The 16,492-nt window shown below is 36.1% G+C and overlaps 1 protein-coding gene across 1 annotated transcript; it reads right to left on the reverse strand.

Annotated features, from left to right (window-relative positions):
• Positions 1–3,319: 3,319 nt before the first annotated feature.
• LOC116182800 lies at positions 3,320–13,034 on the reverse strand. Its single transcript, XM_031503338.1, has 7 exons — positions 12,057–13,034; positions 11,896–12,004; positions 11,566–11,661; positions 11,297–11,308; positions 5,477–5,628; positions 5,038–5,295; positions 3,320–4,768 (listed from the first exon to the last, which is right to left on the reverse strand). The coding sequence occupies exons 1-7, from the start codon at positions 12,122–12,124 to the stop codon at positions 4,420–4,422; spliced, it is 1,044 nt and encodes a 347-aa protein (XP_031359198.1). The 5' UTR covers positions 12,125–13,034; the 3' UTR covers positions 3,320–4,419.
• Positions 13,035–16,492: the final 3,458 nt, after the last annotated feature.

Below are 16,492 nucleotides of genomic sequence, written 5' to 3' on the forward strand. Positions count from 1 at the left end.
CGCATGCGCAATTTTTTTAAAATTCATCTGCATTGTTGTCTGCGGTTTGGGGAACTTTTTACTAAGTGTGGTGTCACACTATGCGTTTTTACCGCTCCTGCTAAAACGCTCCTGTTTGACGGGATGATAATATCACACGTTATTAAATGGTACTAGTCACATATATGCGTTTTCGCCGCACCAACCAGATGCAACCGCATCCTGCTGCCGCTGCGCAGGATGACATGACAACCCCAATGACATGAAACCACGTGTTGTTGCACGTTGGTTGTCATCAGTTGTCACACTGAGCGTTGCAACCGGGTGTCTTGTTAGGTTTACAATGTTTGATGTCGGTTTATTCATCGAGTGCGTGCATGCAAAAACTGCACTGTGGGAAAAACAATCTAAAGAGTATGTAGATAAAAGCTGTAGGGAGAAATCATGGGTAGAAATTGAATTTTTGGACATTCGGTAATATACAAAAAAATTTTTCTTGTTCATTCGAATTTTTTCATAAAACTTCGCGAACCTATTATTAGATTCTCGTCCTGAATTAAAAGGATCAATCTAATATTGACAATATATCTGCTTTCGCAATAGCCTCTCCGCCTCAAGCGCACAAACCATCTTTAACAATAATTGAGACATGACATTACTTAGACTGCCAAAATATAGCAAAAACGCATCCCGTTAAACCGGAATAGTGTGACAAGTAGATCTCATCCTGTCAAACCGCATCCGTTTTAGCGGGAGCGGTAAAAACGCATAGTGTGACACCACACTTACTCAGAAAACCGGACATTCATCTGTTCTTTGTAAAAGAATTCTAAAAGAAACCCTTTTTTGGAGGTTTGGGCACTTTTTGGGCTGTAACTTTTTGTCTCGTTAGTCTATGTAGCCCAAAAAGAATAGGGACCTTTCTTATATCCTGAAGAACATGTGTATCCAATTTCAAAGGGATCGGACGTTTCTACACAGTTATCGTGCGCACGGACAGACAGACGAACAGCAACACAAAATTATAGACAATCTCTAGGATCGTCAATAATTAATTAGAGTGTAACAAAGCACCCGTTGTCGTATATGTCAGCTTTTATGCACACCCGGTACATGCATGGAATCGAACCGGCGAAATTTGTAGCCGCCGATAAGGAAACCAAGATGCTGTATCTAATTATTCAGTTTTCTAATTGTTCCCTTAAGAACCATTTTAATTATTCTTGCCGCCTCCGAAAGCTCCCGTCATTTGGAAGACGAGGGAAAATTAATATTTTGTGATTACCGTTCCGTATATTAATTATTAGAAGATTTTAGTTTTCCAATACCAATTTAAAACCAGAATCACAACTAGCAAGGTGCTAACTGGACTACCGAATTTTGGAATTTCAATCCGGTCAATTAAGTAAGCATAATTACTGGTAGCGAAATCAGTCATGTGTTTGGTGCCAAATGAAGCGCGCTTAAAAACATGAATTTTAAGCCGTTTTCTAGATTTTTGGGCTGAGAGGAAACCGAGCAAATAATTAAAGAAGTTTTAATTTTTGAACATTATCACCCGAGTTAGCCATGCTGTTTGGGAAACCCATCGTTCCCTTTCCGAAATTGCATAATTTTATTAAAGGGAAGAACGTCATTTAGAGGGGATACTTTTGCTTCGTGTGCAGTTAGGCTTTGTCAAGTTTCTTTATTTATCTAACCGTACCGTATAATTTCAAGATAGGTGTTTGACACTTTTTATTACCGTTCTTAAAAAGGAGTCTATTTCTTGGTTTCGGTATTCGGGCTCGGCGAGTACATAGGTAAAAAGTATAAATTGTGGGCAACTCTTGAACAGATAAAGTGCATTTGACATTTTGACATCACCAATGGATATATTTCTTGCAGACGTCCCAATCGCCCTTTATGAGTACCCCCTTTCGACAATCCGTTCTTGAGGTATAAGGGAATATACCCGATCACGATAAGAGGTCGAGGAGGAGGGATATGGTTGGTAGAAATTAATACCTTTCGTTGAGATCTTTCAACCTTCAAACTAGTTCCCCCCCCCCCCCCCCTCCTCACCGTACTTTGATAAGAGGACAGAAAGAAGGGCAGTAGTTGGTAGAGAACGGTTCATTTCGTTGAGACCTTTAATTAGAATACAATAAGCGATAAAATTAATTTTTAACCCCCCCCCCCCCTCAGGCCCCGTCGCTCACTGATCTCGAAAAAGAATCGCACGAGAAAGTTGTAGATTGTACAAACCAATTTATTTCGATGAGACCTTTCATTAGAATACCATGAAGGGTAGAACATGTATTTAACCCCCCCCCCCCCATTTTCTAAAATTTAACTTGGCACCACTAAAGGCATGCGCATGTAAAATGGTATTAGACCCTATTAGTGTGACGTCAAATTTGAGCGGGAAATTCGAAATGCTGGACTTGGCTGTTTTACTGTCGAAGATATTGACCCCTATCGCCCCATACATTAAGTATCACTTTTAAATAGGTGCTCTTTACGGGCTTATACTGACCTTATGCGCATTAAATAAGCATATCGGCCCTCTTATCTGAGACCAATTGGTTGTCGTATGTAAAAGTTATGCACGTTTTACTATCAAAATCAGCATCTCAGGAAATAATTCGTGGGGGGGGGGCCTTTTAGATAGCGAAATTTGATGGCCCTCTGCCACACCTTCAAGATGTAGGCTACCTACTGGAAAAAATTCCAGGACTCTAGGACCATTCCCCTAGAAGTACTTCGCAACGGCAGAAGTGGATCCGGACGGACAGACAAAACGCAAACAATAGCACATTTTTTTTAATTCTTAAAAAATGCGCTAAAAATAATGGGTAAACAATTTCGAATTTAAACATTTGCCAGTATAGGAAATTTTATACATGTACCACTACATAGTGAAAAAGAACGGAACTAAATTGCAAGAGAATGAAGCGCTTTCCGTAAAGCAGCGAGTGTACAGGGTGGCCAACTAAGAATGCGAGGTACTGTATCTGAGAATAACAAAACTTCAATGTAGCCGCAGAATAACTCTTTTCAATTAACCCGAGTTTTTTAAAATCGGCTCAGCCGTTTTGAAAGATACAGGGTGTTCTTTACGGAAACCTTTGAATACCCCCCACCAATTCACAAAAAAAGGTTAAGATTATCGTCGTCTTCAAAGATCGGACATTTTTTTGTTAGGTTAATATACCGGAATTCACAGAAAAATCACTTTTTTAGATTCCGGATTGCCCCCTAGCGGCCATTGCAGAAACTTAAAAATATTTTCCAGGTTTTTCTCGTGGCCGTTTTAGTAATAAATTTTTTTACCGCAGGCCTCTACGATGGACAGGTTCACAGATACAGTACCTCGCATTCTTATTTGGACACCCTGTACAATCAGAGAAGACTCAAAACGCCACAGTGTTGCCGGTTCTCAAGACCGCTCTGATGGAGCATAAGGAACGGTTTTTCTGCTATACCTTTGCATGTTTAAAAAAACAGGGTCAAAACTTGTTTTGCGTTGGGGCGTTTCAGTATTGGGTTGGGGATCGGCGAGTACGTAATTCGAGCGCATTTTAGAACGCGTAATATCAGATTCTTCGATGAACTTTCGAAGCGGATCTATGCAACTCAAGCGCGGCATTTTAAGAGCGCGTAACATTTTACGCTGAAAGTTTCAAGACGTATTCGTATAATCGAGGTACACGGAAGATTTAAACAGCCGTGTAATCGTACGTGACATTTTGCTTGCGGAAGTTGAAGTAATTGCCGAATAAAAAGGGAAAACTGTGCCACCATTTGCATAACACGAAAAGGACCTTGAATTTAAAAAAAAACACGCAATTCCAAAATGCTAAAACCTATTAAAATAGTGTATTTGTGCGAAAAAGTGGTACTTCATTGCGTAGTGAAAGAAGTAATCGGACGCATTATTGGTTTACGGTGTTCGCGCTTAAATAGATTGTTACTACCAAAGCGTTGGGGTCCAAGGTGCAAAACATTCCGTTGCGCCAGATACACAGTGGCGTAAAAAAACAATTTAGTAAACAAAGTTGTGCATCCAATTTATTTATATGAAGTGCGAACGATATTTTGAACAAGATGACTACCGGTAAAAAGGTTAAAGATAAGTAATTCAAGTTTTTGTTTGTTGTTAAAACCTTAAGTTACAAGGGAACATTGTTTCATATTTACAAAATGCGAAACATCGGTAATTTATTACTGTAAATAACTCAATGTACCTCGTAGGGTATCGGTAACAGTTGGGGTCTTATGTCACGTTCCCTACTTTGACATATGTAGCGCTACTAAAAATGGCCGACTGCTCCGTAAAGAGCGTAAAAGAAGCGACGTAATTATAAGATGTTTCGGTAACTGTGCCACAACATTTGTGTCTTATGAACGCGCCCATTGTATCGATAAAAGTAAGTTTTTTTTGTAAAACCATTTTTGCTAGAAGTCAATTGTATATTCCCGAAGAGGTCGAACCATTATACTTTTCAAATTAAACCTAAACAAGGAAAATCTACAGAAAGTGTTTAATAGCATTACTTTAGCTTTTTTCAACTTACTAATTTTTTTCTCCGCAACAGACTTGATGGCCGGTACAACATCAGGTTCGGCATGCTGCACCTTTGCCGGCTCAGGTTTAGATAATACGGATTGCTTCTTGGCATTGTCCCTCTTTTCGAAACCCATTTCAATGAGAATTTCGGACGCCTTCTGTATGTTGTTATCGTTGCCGCTTAGTATGTCCAAAATCATGGTCTCCTCAGCCTTCGGAAATATGAACTTCATGTACCTGTCGAAAAAACAATGTCAATAATCACACTTTCTTTAACGGGCGCGAGTACAATCATGCAGTCGCTATTGTCAAGCAGGGACGACTCCAATTCAACCATGCACGGTAACTGACAGAAAGTGAGGTGCACGTAACTTTAGCAAAACTTGATTCTCCGCACCTCAATAAAAATTCCGAGACAATCAAGCATACCAAAACTCTACTGTGCAGTCTCCTTCTACGTCATTATCACTGACAATACTGGTGACTCTAATATAACAATTAAAAACCTTAATTTCAATTTAGGCGAGTGAGGTTTGGGTGAGTTCCGATAAGTCTCGTTGCTACCGCCAGAGCCCGATCTTAAAATCGGACTCCCGCCCCTAGAGCAGAACCTTAGACCTAGAGGCGGAGTCATTTGCAAATGGGCATAGTTATTTGTTTGAATATTGCGGACGGGAGGTGGTGTGGTAAAAGGTCCCGGAGTCGTTATCGGATGCTTTTCCACTTGCAAAGCGCTTATCACCAAAGCTTCCCGATTGTGGTACCTAAAAATGTTAAGAAAAATGCGTAGCGAACGAAGTGTTAGCATAAGCTTAGTTACGCGACTGTAATAAGTGTTAGTGTCATTTACAGCGTCAAGAGATGCATGCAAGTGCAGATTAGTGTCGATAAAGAAGACGTGTTATCGATGATATAAAAATTGCTACACAGATTTTGTTAACTCACTTCTTGAGAAGTAATCGAATGTGAGTATCGGACACCGTCGGAAACATGGTACTGATTTTAGTCACTGCTTCCTCGGTGTTTGCGGCCGCGCTCAAGGTCGTATCTTGGAGTCTGCTAGTGCGCGGACTACCACGAGTTACGTGGCTTAGATCCTATAAGAAATTGCCATAGTAAGCAAATAGGAGCCGAAGTATATCATGCAAGCATCTTCACTAACAACTGCACTGCACTAATAGCCTACTTTTATTTAAGAGAGTTGCTAGGATACGCAATTACATGTGACAGAACACAATTTATTCATCAGAACTTTGTACTTCACATGCAGACTAACAGAAACATGCACTAGTTAGACCACTTTGTCTTAACTATAGCACAAGTTCTTGTGGTGGTTCAATTTATGATCTTCAACAATCATTACATCATAGCTAACACATTAGTCATCAAACTGATTAACAACAAGATACCAAAGCTCACCTCAGGTGGCGTGCATATGAATTTAAAAGTTCACATTTTAGCTTTTAAAAAACTACATGGCGCATCCTGGATTTCCTGCAATGCCCACCCTGAATACTTTTCCAATATGTTGTCTAACCGCAAGATTAAAGTATATTTAACGGTTCAGACGTAACAGAGTATCAAAGAATGAAACGCTATTTTTATATTGCATTTTAAAAGTTATAAAACTCCATTAAAGCAGGTAATTGGCAATACAGCGATTAATGAGAGACCTACCTACCTACTTCCGAGGGTGTATCCACTTTCGAAATGCAGAAAGCCCAAAGTCACGTGTAAATGTAGCTACGTTTGTTTCCGAGATACAGGGTGAAAACCAAAAGTTTGAATTTTTGGGATGTTTTCATTTACTACCCATGTAAGATAGAAACAAGTAAAAAGGTTTTCGCCCTAAGGCGATTAACTTCAGCGCATTTTTCATGAATGATCAGTACTTCCCAATAGACCATAGCTATATATAGAGAGAGAGAGATTTTCTAAGAATATTTTCTCTCGCAGGTGTGCCTCCATTTATTGGATTTATCCCTAAATAAAAAAGTTGTCATTTTGCAGTCTGCGCATGCGTGGATTTGATTTTTGCTACATGTGATTTGTTTTTCTTTACTAGAAGCATATATGGTATAAATTTCAAAGAAATATCTTGATAAACAAAGAAGTTGGCACTGACTGCGCATGCGCACATCTAATTTTTGCAATATCATTCCTTTAACAGAAGCATCTGTGATTAAAATTTCAAAAAGATATCTCGATAAATAACAGTTGATATCGCGCATCCTGCGCATGCGCACATTAATCTGATGTTTACAATATGCGATACGTTTGCTTAAACTAAAGGCAACTTTGGTTAACATTTCAAAGAAATATCTCCATAAATAAGAAAGTTGCCATTGCGCATGCGTACATCTGATTTTTGCACCAGAAACATCTGTAGTTAAAATTTCAACAAAATATATTAATAAATAAAGAAGTTGACATTGCGCAGTCTGCGCATGCGCAGTTTAATCGGCAAGATTTTCCTTGGTTCAGGTGCTAGAGCTATACGCTACCGAATGCAAAAAGAACGAACTTAATACCTTGAAAACTGTAGTAGTTAAGGCCTCGGACAGACGAACGGTCAGAGAAAGTGGCTGCAATAGCCCACCCAACTTCGTTGCAAATTGCGCAAAGGTAAAAACTGCCTATTTTAGATATTTTTACGTAGAATTCAGAAGTCATTTCTAAAATTGGATTCAAATTTGGAATTTTTTAATGCAACACCCTGTATATCTTAAGGTCAATTTTTTTACATTCAAAAAGTATAGGATGTGATATATCAATACAAGCGAGTAAAAAAATGCAAAAAATTGACGTTAAGATATACTGTGTGTTTTAATTAAAAAATACCAACTTTGGGTCAAATCTCAGAAACTATAGTGCAAAAATTTTTTGACTGTCGCGGGATTCTACGTACAAATATCAAAAATAGGCATTTTTTACCTTTTTCTATTTTACATGGGTAGTAAAGTGTGATACCATACGAAAAAGTCAAGCTTTTGGTCTTCACCCTGTATTTCAGAAACAAACGCGGCTAGATTGATTTTGTTTGTGTTATTAAGTTCCAAAATTTAACAAAATCCGTTGAACCGTTTTCTCGGAAAATTGTCTACGTACCGGGTGACCCAATAAAACTGTTACTCAGCCATATCTCGAGAACCGTTCGTCATATGACTTAGGGGTAAAAAAAAATTATTGGGTAAATCGGTCATGAAGAATATCTGGAAAATTGACCAACAGAGGGCGTAACTGCAATCTTAAATTTTAAAATTGGATTTTCTTTAAATTTCGCATAATTATTTTTTCGCATTTTTAAAGAGAACCAGTTTATCTATCATTTTCGTAAAAACAAAAACTCAGTTATTTCAAAAACAAAGATGGTGTGGGGCGTTCAATTGGTTTTGCAATAACCTGTTTTAACTTCTTAACCGTTTGACCGATTTTAACAAATTTGGTATGGTTGAAAAGAGCATTCCTTGGGCAATGAGAATCAAAAATATAGTTAATTTAGTTGAATTCTTCTCCGCCAGGGGGCTAGTTTTGACACTAGGATCCAAAATCCTAAAAAAATCAAATAGAATGATATGACTTTTTCTTTATGAAAAAGTAGCCAAATAACATCCAAAGAGGCCAGTGAAAACCGTTTTTAAAATCTCGTTCCTAACCTCAAATATTGGGAAAATGAGATTAATTAATTATTTAATAAAAATGCTTAATTTGTATCTTACTTACTTTTTACATATTTCCGATATTTGTCGATGGCGCGAAAGAAAAGCACCCTACACTTTTAGGTAGGCGTTGGAAAATTAAACAAATGAAACACGATGCATTATAAAATAATAACAGTCGTAATTTGTAAATTATTCTGCTGTGTTTACATTCAGAAAGTGCAGTTTTTTGAATTTGTAATCTTTTCTAAAATGCCGATTTCTAACCAAGAAGCATTATGGCTGTTATTATTATATAATGCATCGTGTTTCATTTGTTTAATTTTCCAAGGCATACCTAAAAGTGTAGGTAGGGTCCTTTTTCAAACAAACTTTCGCGCCATCGACAAATACCGGAAATACGTTAAATAAGATACAATTTAAGCATTTTTATTAATTAATTAATGAACTAAATCTGATTTTCCCAATATATGAGGTTAGGAACGATATTTTGAAAAACGGTTTTCACTGGCCTCGTTGGGTGTCATTTGGCTACTTTTTCATAAAGAAAAAGTGATATCATTCCATTTGATTTTTTTAGGATGTTGGATCATAGTGTCAAAACTAGCCCCCTGGCGGAGAAGGATTCAACTAAATTGCCCAAGGAATACTCTTTTCAACGATACCAAATTTGTTACAATCGGTCAAACGGTTAAGAAGTTAAAGAAGGTTATTGCAAAAACAATTGAACACCATCTTTGTTTTTGAAATAACTGAGTTTTTGTTTTTACTAAAATGATAGGTCCTCTTTAAAAATGTGAAAAAAGAATGTTTAGTTTATTTATTATGCGAAATTTAAAGAAAATGCACTTTTAAAATTTAAGATGACAGTTACGCTCTCTGGTGTCATTTTTAGAACATGAAACTATTTTCCTAAGTCATACGACGAACGGTTCCCGATATATGGCCGAGGAACAATCTTATTGGGTCACCCGGTACATATGTTGCTTAAAATGATCCAAATTCCGAATTTTTGACATATCCAAAAAACGGTGATCCCAATATATGTATTCTACAGGGCGTTCTAAATTGCTTGTTTTCGATGTTTTTTGGGTATATTTTGAGAACTAAAAGAGACAAGAGTGATGCGGAGTTACTTCCAAAGCTGCCTAGATTGACGATGTCAATTTTGACGTATGACTAGCGCGAACGTGGCAACGGCGCAAAAGTCCAAAAATGTAATAAAACGTTTCTGCTTTATAACTCAGGTATATTAGTGAGAGTATCAAAAAAGTAGAAAAAATAAACCTTATATAAAAATAGTTTCTTAATAAAGGGGTATTTTTATAGTTTCCATAGCATGCTTTGTTTTTAAGATACAGCATCAAAGTTATGGTTTATTCAAATGGAATGTAGCATAATATTTTTGCGCCAATAAATTCCGTTTTTTTTAACTAAAAAATCAGTATGTTTGATAAGAACAAATTTGAGATAAAGCATTGAGCAAATTCTATTAAAATACTGTTATTTTGGGCATTTCCTGAAGTATGAACTATATGTTTGCCGGCCTGTGTGGCGCAGTTTAGTTGAAGCTGGTTGGGTTGGTAGAGCAGCCTTGGCTGAAACCCCGCCGACTCAAAAATAAAGGTTAAATAAATAAATATTTCACGACCTACCGGTATTTAATCCTCATTTTCAAGACAGTTTTCCCTATTTATCTCAATTTTTTTTATTCAAATGTAATGTAGTGGATTTTACCTAAGGTGATAACGGTCTTCGCCGTACACCTCACTATGAGATGACAACTGTTTATAGTAACATGCTTGTTTTACTTCTCTGGCCCCGTGTGAATACAACATCGAACATACTCATTGTGATTACTAAAAGGTGTTTTTTTTTTTCGAGGCGGAGAACTTTAGATTGGCAACACTGTTTTTTATGACAGCTAATTTGAATGTCAACGAAATTTTGTATCTGGGGTATTTTTGAAAATTAAAAAATTTTCAACTATTTAGCATAACAAAAAAATCTTTTCTATTTATAATAATCAGCCCACTTAATTAGTGTATAACATCAACATGATTTCATTATATGTTCCTTATCTTTAAATTACAGGTATAATTAAAAAATACTATAAGAAACGCGTGTATAATTGGTCTTTAAAGCACTTGCAACGTTTAAAGGCACTCCGCTGCGCGTCGTGCCCTTAAACTCGTTGCGCGTGCTTTAAAGACTTGATTATACACTTGTTTCTTAATATACTATAAGAGTATGCCGCCACTGCCTTTGATCTAAATTTGACTTGTGCACTTTTTGGCGGGTGCATCATTTTGTGGTAAAAATTTAGGAAAGCTTTTTACAAAATCAAAAATCTAGATAAGCCGCAAGTTAACCTATCTGTTATGGTTCCTAGAATAAATTTAGCTCTTCCAAACAATTCATTGCGAAGAAATGCTTGCTTTGGTCCCCTCTATCACCAAATTTTTTGTTGATATACAGGTGTTTAAAGTGGGCGTGGTTTAGCGAGCCGAGGTAGTGAGGTTACGGAAGGGGTTTCACTTTACTTCTTTTACTGTGTTTAGAAATAAAAAAAAAGAAGAAAAGAGATTTTCTCAACAATTTTAAAGTTTGATTTAATTGTCCCAGTTCGAGAAATAAATAATTGTTTAAACTAATACTTAATCCAAAGAATTTTAAGTATATGACATGCAATACAATTTTTTCATAAATGCTCAATAAATTTTTTTTACAAAAATCTAAGCAAAGGATAATTTGTTTGCGAAACAGGCCAAAATTTATAACGCTAATCAAAATCGCTATTGAAATTGGTAATGCACTGATTTTCGTGATATAACTTCTTGAAAATTGACCACTAGCGCCACCTGGCGGCGAAACCTTTAAACCGAGATATCTGGAGAACGGGGCGATCGAAGGGGCGACGTAGAAAGGTGCTTAAGTGTGGCGTAGGAACGGTCTCGACCTAACCTAACCAGTGGTCATGGAACAGAAAAGGTATTTGAAAATCCAAGAATAGGTACATTTTTTTATAGATTTTTACGATATCATTTCATTTAAAATCTTCCATTTTGGAGGACTTCCTTCGCCCCCTAGCGATGATGTAGAAAACTCTTAGAGCATTCTTATTGGACCACCCTCAGTAGGTTTTTGCACAACTTTCTTAGGTGTTCACTGTGTTCATTCGAGTATTGTTTATAGTTTTAGTAGCAATTAAAATGTAAAATAACAATTACAATGTAAGCTTTTCTCCTATCTCAAGCAAATTCCTTGTAAATCATACGCTGCACATATATACTACACACTATGACGACACTGGACTATCTAGAGAACATGCAAATGGATGAACATCTTTCATCACTATACCTGCAGTTGGGGTACAAATTTTGGACTACAATGTGGCGGTATTTGAAAAGCAGGTATGGGAGTAGTCTGACTGGGATACACATAGTTCCTTCGAAATTCTGGCGAACCATGCTGATTTATCGAACACAATAATCCAAAGCAGCATGTGTAGAGAGGTGGAAATGAATTTAAAATCAGTTGGTAACCGAACAATCAGCCAACTGGTACATTTAAAGTTAAAAGCGGATTAGATTGACCGGGAACCTAAATAACATATTTGTTTACTACATGCACGTCGAGTGAATAAATTGAAATGCCTTTAACTTCAAATTATCGGTTTCAATGTTGTAAATCTAAACATATTACCTGCATCACGATATGTTCAACAGGTACAATGGGTGCGGGATGTCTTGGTTTATGTTGAAGTCTCGGATCATCCCAAGTTGTTGTCTTTGTAAGGTGGTTGACGTAGTAACTGCAATTTGCGATTAAAGGTAACGGTAAGGAAACAAATATGTGATATTTACTATCTTCCAGACTTCCTGTCGCACTGGCAATCCCATCCGGGAGGTAGAGGATTTTGAAGCTCCGCCATTGTTCAAGTTTCGTTTCAATAAAAAAGTTCCTTACATTTGTCGAATCTTTGTGTATTTTGGAAAGTATTTAGATTTTCAATACTTATTGATTTGATTTGTGTCTATAAATGTCATGTGAAGTACTCAATCAAAATTCAGGGATACCACCTGAATAAAATTTACAATCTACCAACTGTAAAGTTAGTTGTAATTGTAATTCGTCCATAGTCGTCCCCATGGTATATTTCATAGGGAAAGTGGTTTGTCGAAAATTGATGTAAATTTTGCACATATTAAATCAAAAATTTGAATAAAAACAAAACCTAAAAAAAGTATTGTAGTCTCGTAGCGTGATTACTGCATCTTTTATTTACCACCCCATGCAGAGGAAAAAGTAATAAATGAGTAATTTTTTTGCTATAATCTTTCAGAAATATTCATTTTCCAAGTCGACTTTCTATGAATTTTAGTGATATATTTTTTCACTATGCCTCTTGGTAAAATCAAAATGCTTTACTATTATTTTCCTTATTTTTGCCAGCTCTCCAGGCTCATTCAGAAGTTATAAATTTTTCAATGGATCTAAACCAAGTTGGTTTTGTATGAGTTTCAGAGACTTTTTTTCTAGTTTTGCCTCTGCACCTCTTAATAAGCACAATCAAAGTAGCCTAATTTTTTCAGTTTTTCCAGCAAAGGCGGACTGGCTACTTATAGGTCAGGTGGTATCGTGATGATAGGGATCTTTTGTACCTCACCACAAGAAATTAAAAAATTTCCTTTTAAATCGAATGTTAAAATGAACAATTAATTAATACATGACATAAAAAGTAGTGGGTAATAATTTATAATCCTAAGAAACTATGTTTTAAAAGATGTCATTTGAAGTTGCATTTAACCATTGAATAAAATGCTTATTCAATGATTTAACATTTGTCACATAATCACGATTAGCACATTTAAAATCAATTAGAAACTCTATGTCTTAAAAGATGTCGTTTGAAGCCAAGTTTATTATTTGTCCCATAATCACAAGTAGCACAATTAAAATCCTTAGAAACTGTATGTTTTACACGGTGTTTTTTAAGATCGAATTTAAAATTTGTCTCATAGTTACAGTTAGGACATTTAAAATCTTTAGAAACTTTATGTTTTAAAAGATGTCGTTTGAACTGGTATTTATCATTTGTACCATAATCACAAACAGTACATTTAAAATCCTTCGACACTTTATGCATTAAAATATGTCGTTTGTAATCCCATTTAACATTTGTGCCATAATCACAATCAGCACATTTAAAATCTTTAGAAACTTTGTGTTTTAAAATGTGTCGTTTGAAGTCGCTATTAAGATTTGTTCCATAATCACAATCAGCACATTTAAAATCCTTCGAAACTTTATGTGTTAAAAGATGTCGATTGAAAAAGTGTTTTTTATTTGTCCCATAATCACAATCATCACATTTAAAGTCCTTTGAAACCTTATGTTTTAAAAGATGTTGGTTAAAGGTGAATTTGTTGTTTGTCCCATAATCACATTCAGCACATTTAAAATTTTTAGAAACTGTATGTTTTAAAAGGTGCTGTTTAAGATAGCTGTTATATTTCGTCCCAAAATTACAATAAGTACATTTAAAATCTTTAGAAGCTTTATGTTTTATAAGATGTCGTTTGAAGTCACTTTTATGATTTGTCCCATAATTACAAGTAGCACATTTATGCTCCTTTGAAACCTTATGTGTTAAAACATGTTGTTTAATGAGGTATTTACGATTTGTCCCATAATCACAAATAGCGCATTTAAAATCCTTAGAAACTTTATGTTTAAAAAGATGTCGTTTGAAGTTTGATTTAATATTTGTCTCATAATTGCAATGACATTTCAAATAGTCTGTTTTACACCGAGTTAAAAGGTCAGGTTGAAAGTCAGAATGTTGCTGTAAATCTTCATTATCAAAAGTACATGGTGTACTGATGGTAACTTCGTCCTTTATTTCCACCAAAATTTCGTTGTTCACTGAAATGTGGCCCTGAAGAAAGGAATGGATTTCGTCTTCTTGTTTTGGTTCGATTTTAATAAGTATTGTGTCATTATCTCCATCCATACCTAACAATGTCCCATGTGTTAAAAATCTATTATTGGTGTTAAATAATTACTTTGTTAATTACAGAATTTGTTGAAGAATTATACCACCTCACTAGTAAATTAAACACTCGACGCACTCCATTCGAGAATTGATTGATATAACCTTAAAGAAGGAAGATCATATAGATCTATAGCCCAAAAAAGCCCATCACACAATGAAAAAAATAAGGAATAACAATTTTCAATCTACCTGATCTTTATGGATTTGCACACAGCACTGAAATATGAAATAAGCCTAGGAAATAAGAAATAATAATTTCGTTCACTGGAATTATTCATATTGCGAACCAATGACATTAGAAGAGACGCGCATGCGTAGGTATTCTATATTTGTTATTTTATTGTTTACCTAAAAATAAAAAAGTATGAGTTGTTGTCTTTGTGAAGTTATGAACTTGGAATTACATTTGATGGCGGTGCAATTAGCCTGCTATTACCTTACTTTTAGCTGCCATTATAATATAAATTCAAACGACATGAGTGTTCTGATTGGCTTATAGTCTGTTGCTATTTGTTTGTTGTGTTTTGCGTGTACGACGTTACTATTTCTTATTCCTTATTTTTTTGATTGTGTGATGGGCTTTGTATGTCTATGGTAGGAACTCTGACACAAATTTACGGGTGGCGGTCATTGGTTGCCAAAACTGTGTTGTGTTTACTTTTGAAGGAAAGAGGTTTCAGTTACGGTTTTTTCAGCAGCTGTTTGGTTCGTGATTCTTGGCATTCATCAAATCCTGTTGTCAGAAAGTGTAGTAACTAAGATTTGAATTTTGAAATTACGCGCCTTTAGTTTAAGTTGGTACTTATGTATAGTTGGTAGAATGTATTTTTAAGTTGGCATGCAGGAGGTTGACTATATTCAGTTTGATGGAATTGTGTTGTATTAGTCACATTGTGTGGTTCAGTTCCCCGCATTTTATTTAATAAACATTATTGAATATTGTTATTGATTATTGTATTAGTAAGCAGGACCCCCTACAGCGTCAGAAGTGGGATGAAAGCATGAAAGATTCAAGTTTTGTTACACGATTGGTGAGATAAACTTTGATTATTTGAAGACCACGTTTTTGATCCGATTGACATTGTAATATCCAACATGTCCAACGAGAATCTATCGAATTTGCCTGGGGATTCTGTGTCATTAGAAGGGGGATCGCAAATTACATTGCAAGATGTTATTGAAGCTACCATTCGAGCCGTTACTCAGTCACAGCCATCGCAAGCCGGGTTACAATCAGCTGTTGTATCAAACGAACGAACAAATTTACACAAATTTAAAAACTCGGAAATTGGTACTTTAATACCGAACTTCGGAGGTGGTGATGAGGAGACTGTCGAAAATTGGTTTAACCGCATTGAAATCGTACGCAATACGTACCGTGTTCCAGATGATGTATTGCATGTCATTTCCATAGGTAAATTAACAGGAAATGCTTTGAAGTGGTATTACTCCAAGCCGGAATATGCTGGACTATCGTACGATGCCTTTAAACAAAAATTGCAATCCATGTTCCAAGTGAGGGAGGATAAGATTGCCTTAATGAAAAAGTTTGAATCGCGGATTTGGAGACGAAATGAAAAATTCTCTGAGTATTATCATGCTAAAGTGCTACTGGGAAATAAGTTAAATTTAAGTGATGCTGATATAATTGACTATATTATTGACGGTTTCAATAATCCTATGCTACAATCTCAAGCGCGGTTGCAAGATTTTGAATCATTGTCCGAATTCTACAATAAGATGAACAGAATAACGCAGTGTGACAGGGGTCTTCAACAAGTGAAAGGAACGAGTATCGTTGCAGTTGCAGGAAAAACAAATGTGACTTCGACACCTTCTGTCTCGCGATCCGAAGGTGAGTCATCAACAAAAACTGTACGTTGTTTTAATTGTAGCACATATGGGCATTTATCCATCAATTGCGACAAACCGAAACGGAATAGAGGTTCGTGTTACCGTTGTGGCAGCACAGACCATAAAATAGAAAATTGCACGCAGACTACTCCAGTGAGGCGAGTTACGAAATCAGCTGCGGACAGCACTACTACTGCAATCGTTATGGGTCCAGGGCAACCCATCATGGTTCAGCTGGAATTGAAGTATGGAGAGGATGCAACTCAATCATCATTGTCTTTGGACGCCATGTTAGATACAGGTAGCCCTATTAGTTTTGTAAAAAGTATGTACTTACCTGCTTATTGTTATACAACTGATATTGAATGTGATAATTACTTTGGAATTAAC

Source organism: Photinus pyralis, unplaced genomic scaffold (assembly GCF_008802855.1).
Source record: "Photinus pyralis isolate 1611_PpyrPB1 unplaced genomic scaffold, Ppyr1.3 Ppyr1.4_unclustered_Scaffold7607, whole genome shotgun sequence".
NCBI classification, from domain to species: domain Eukaryota; kingdom Metazoa; phylum Arthropoda; class Insecta; order Coleoptera; family Lampyridae; genus Photinus; species Photinus pyralis.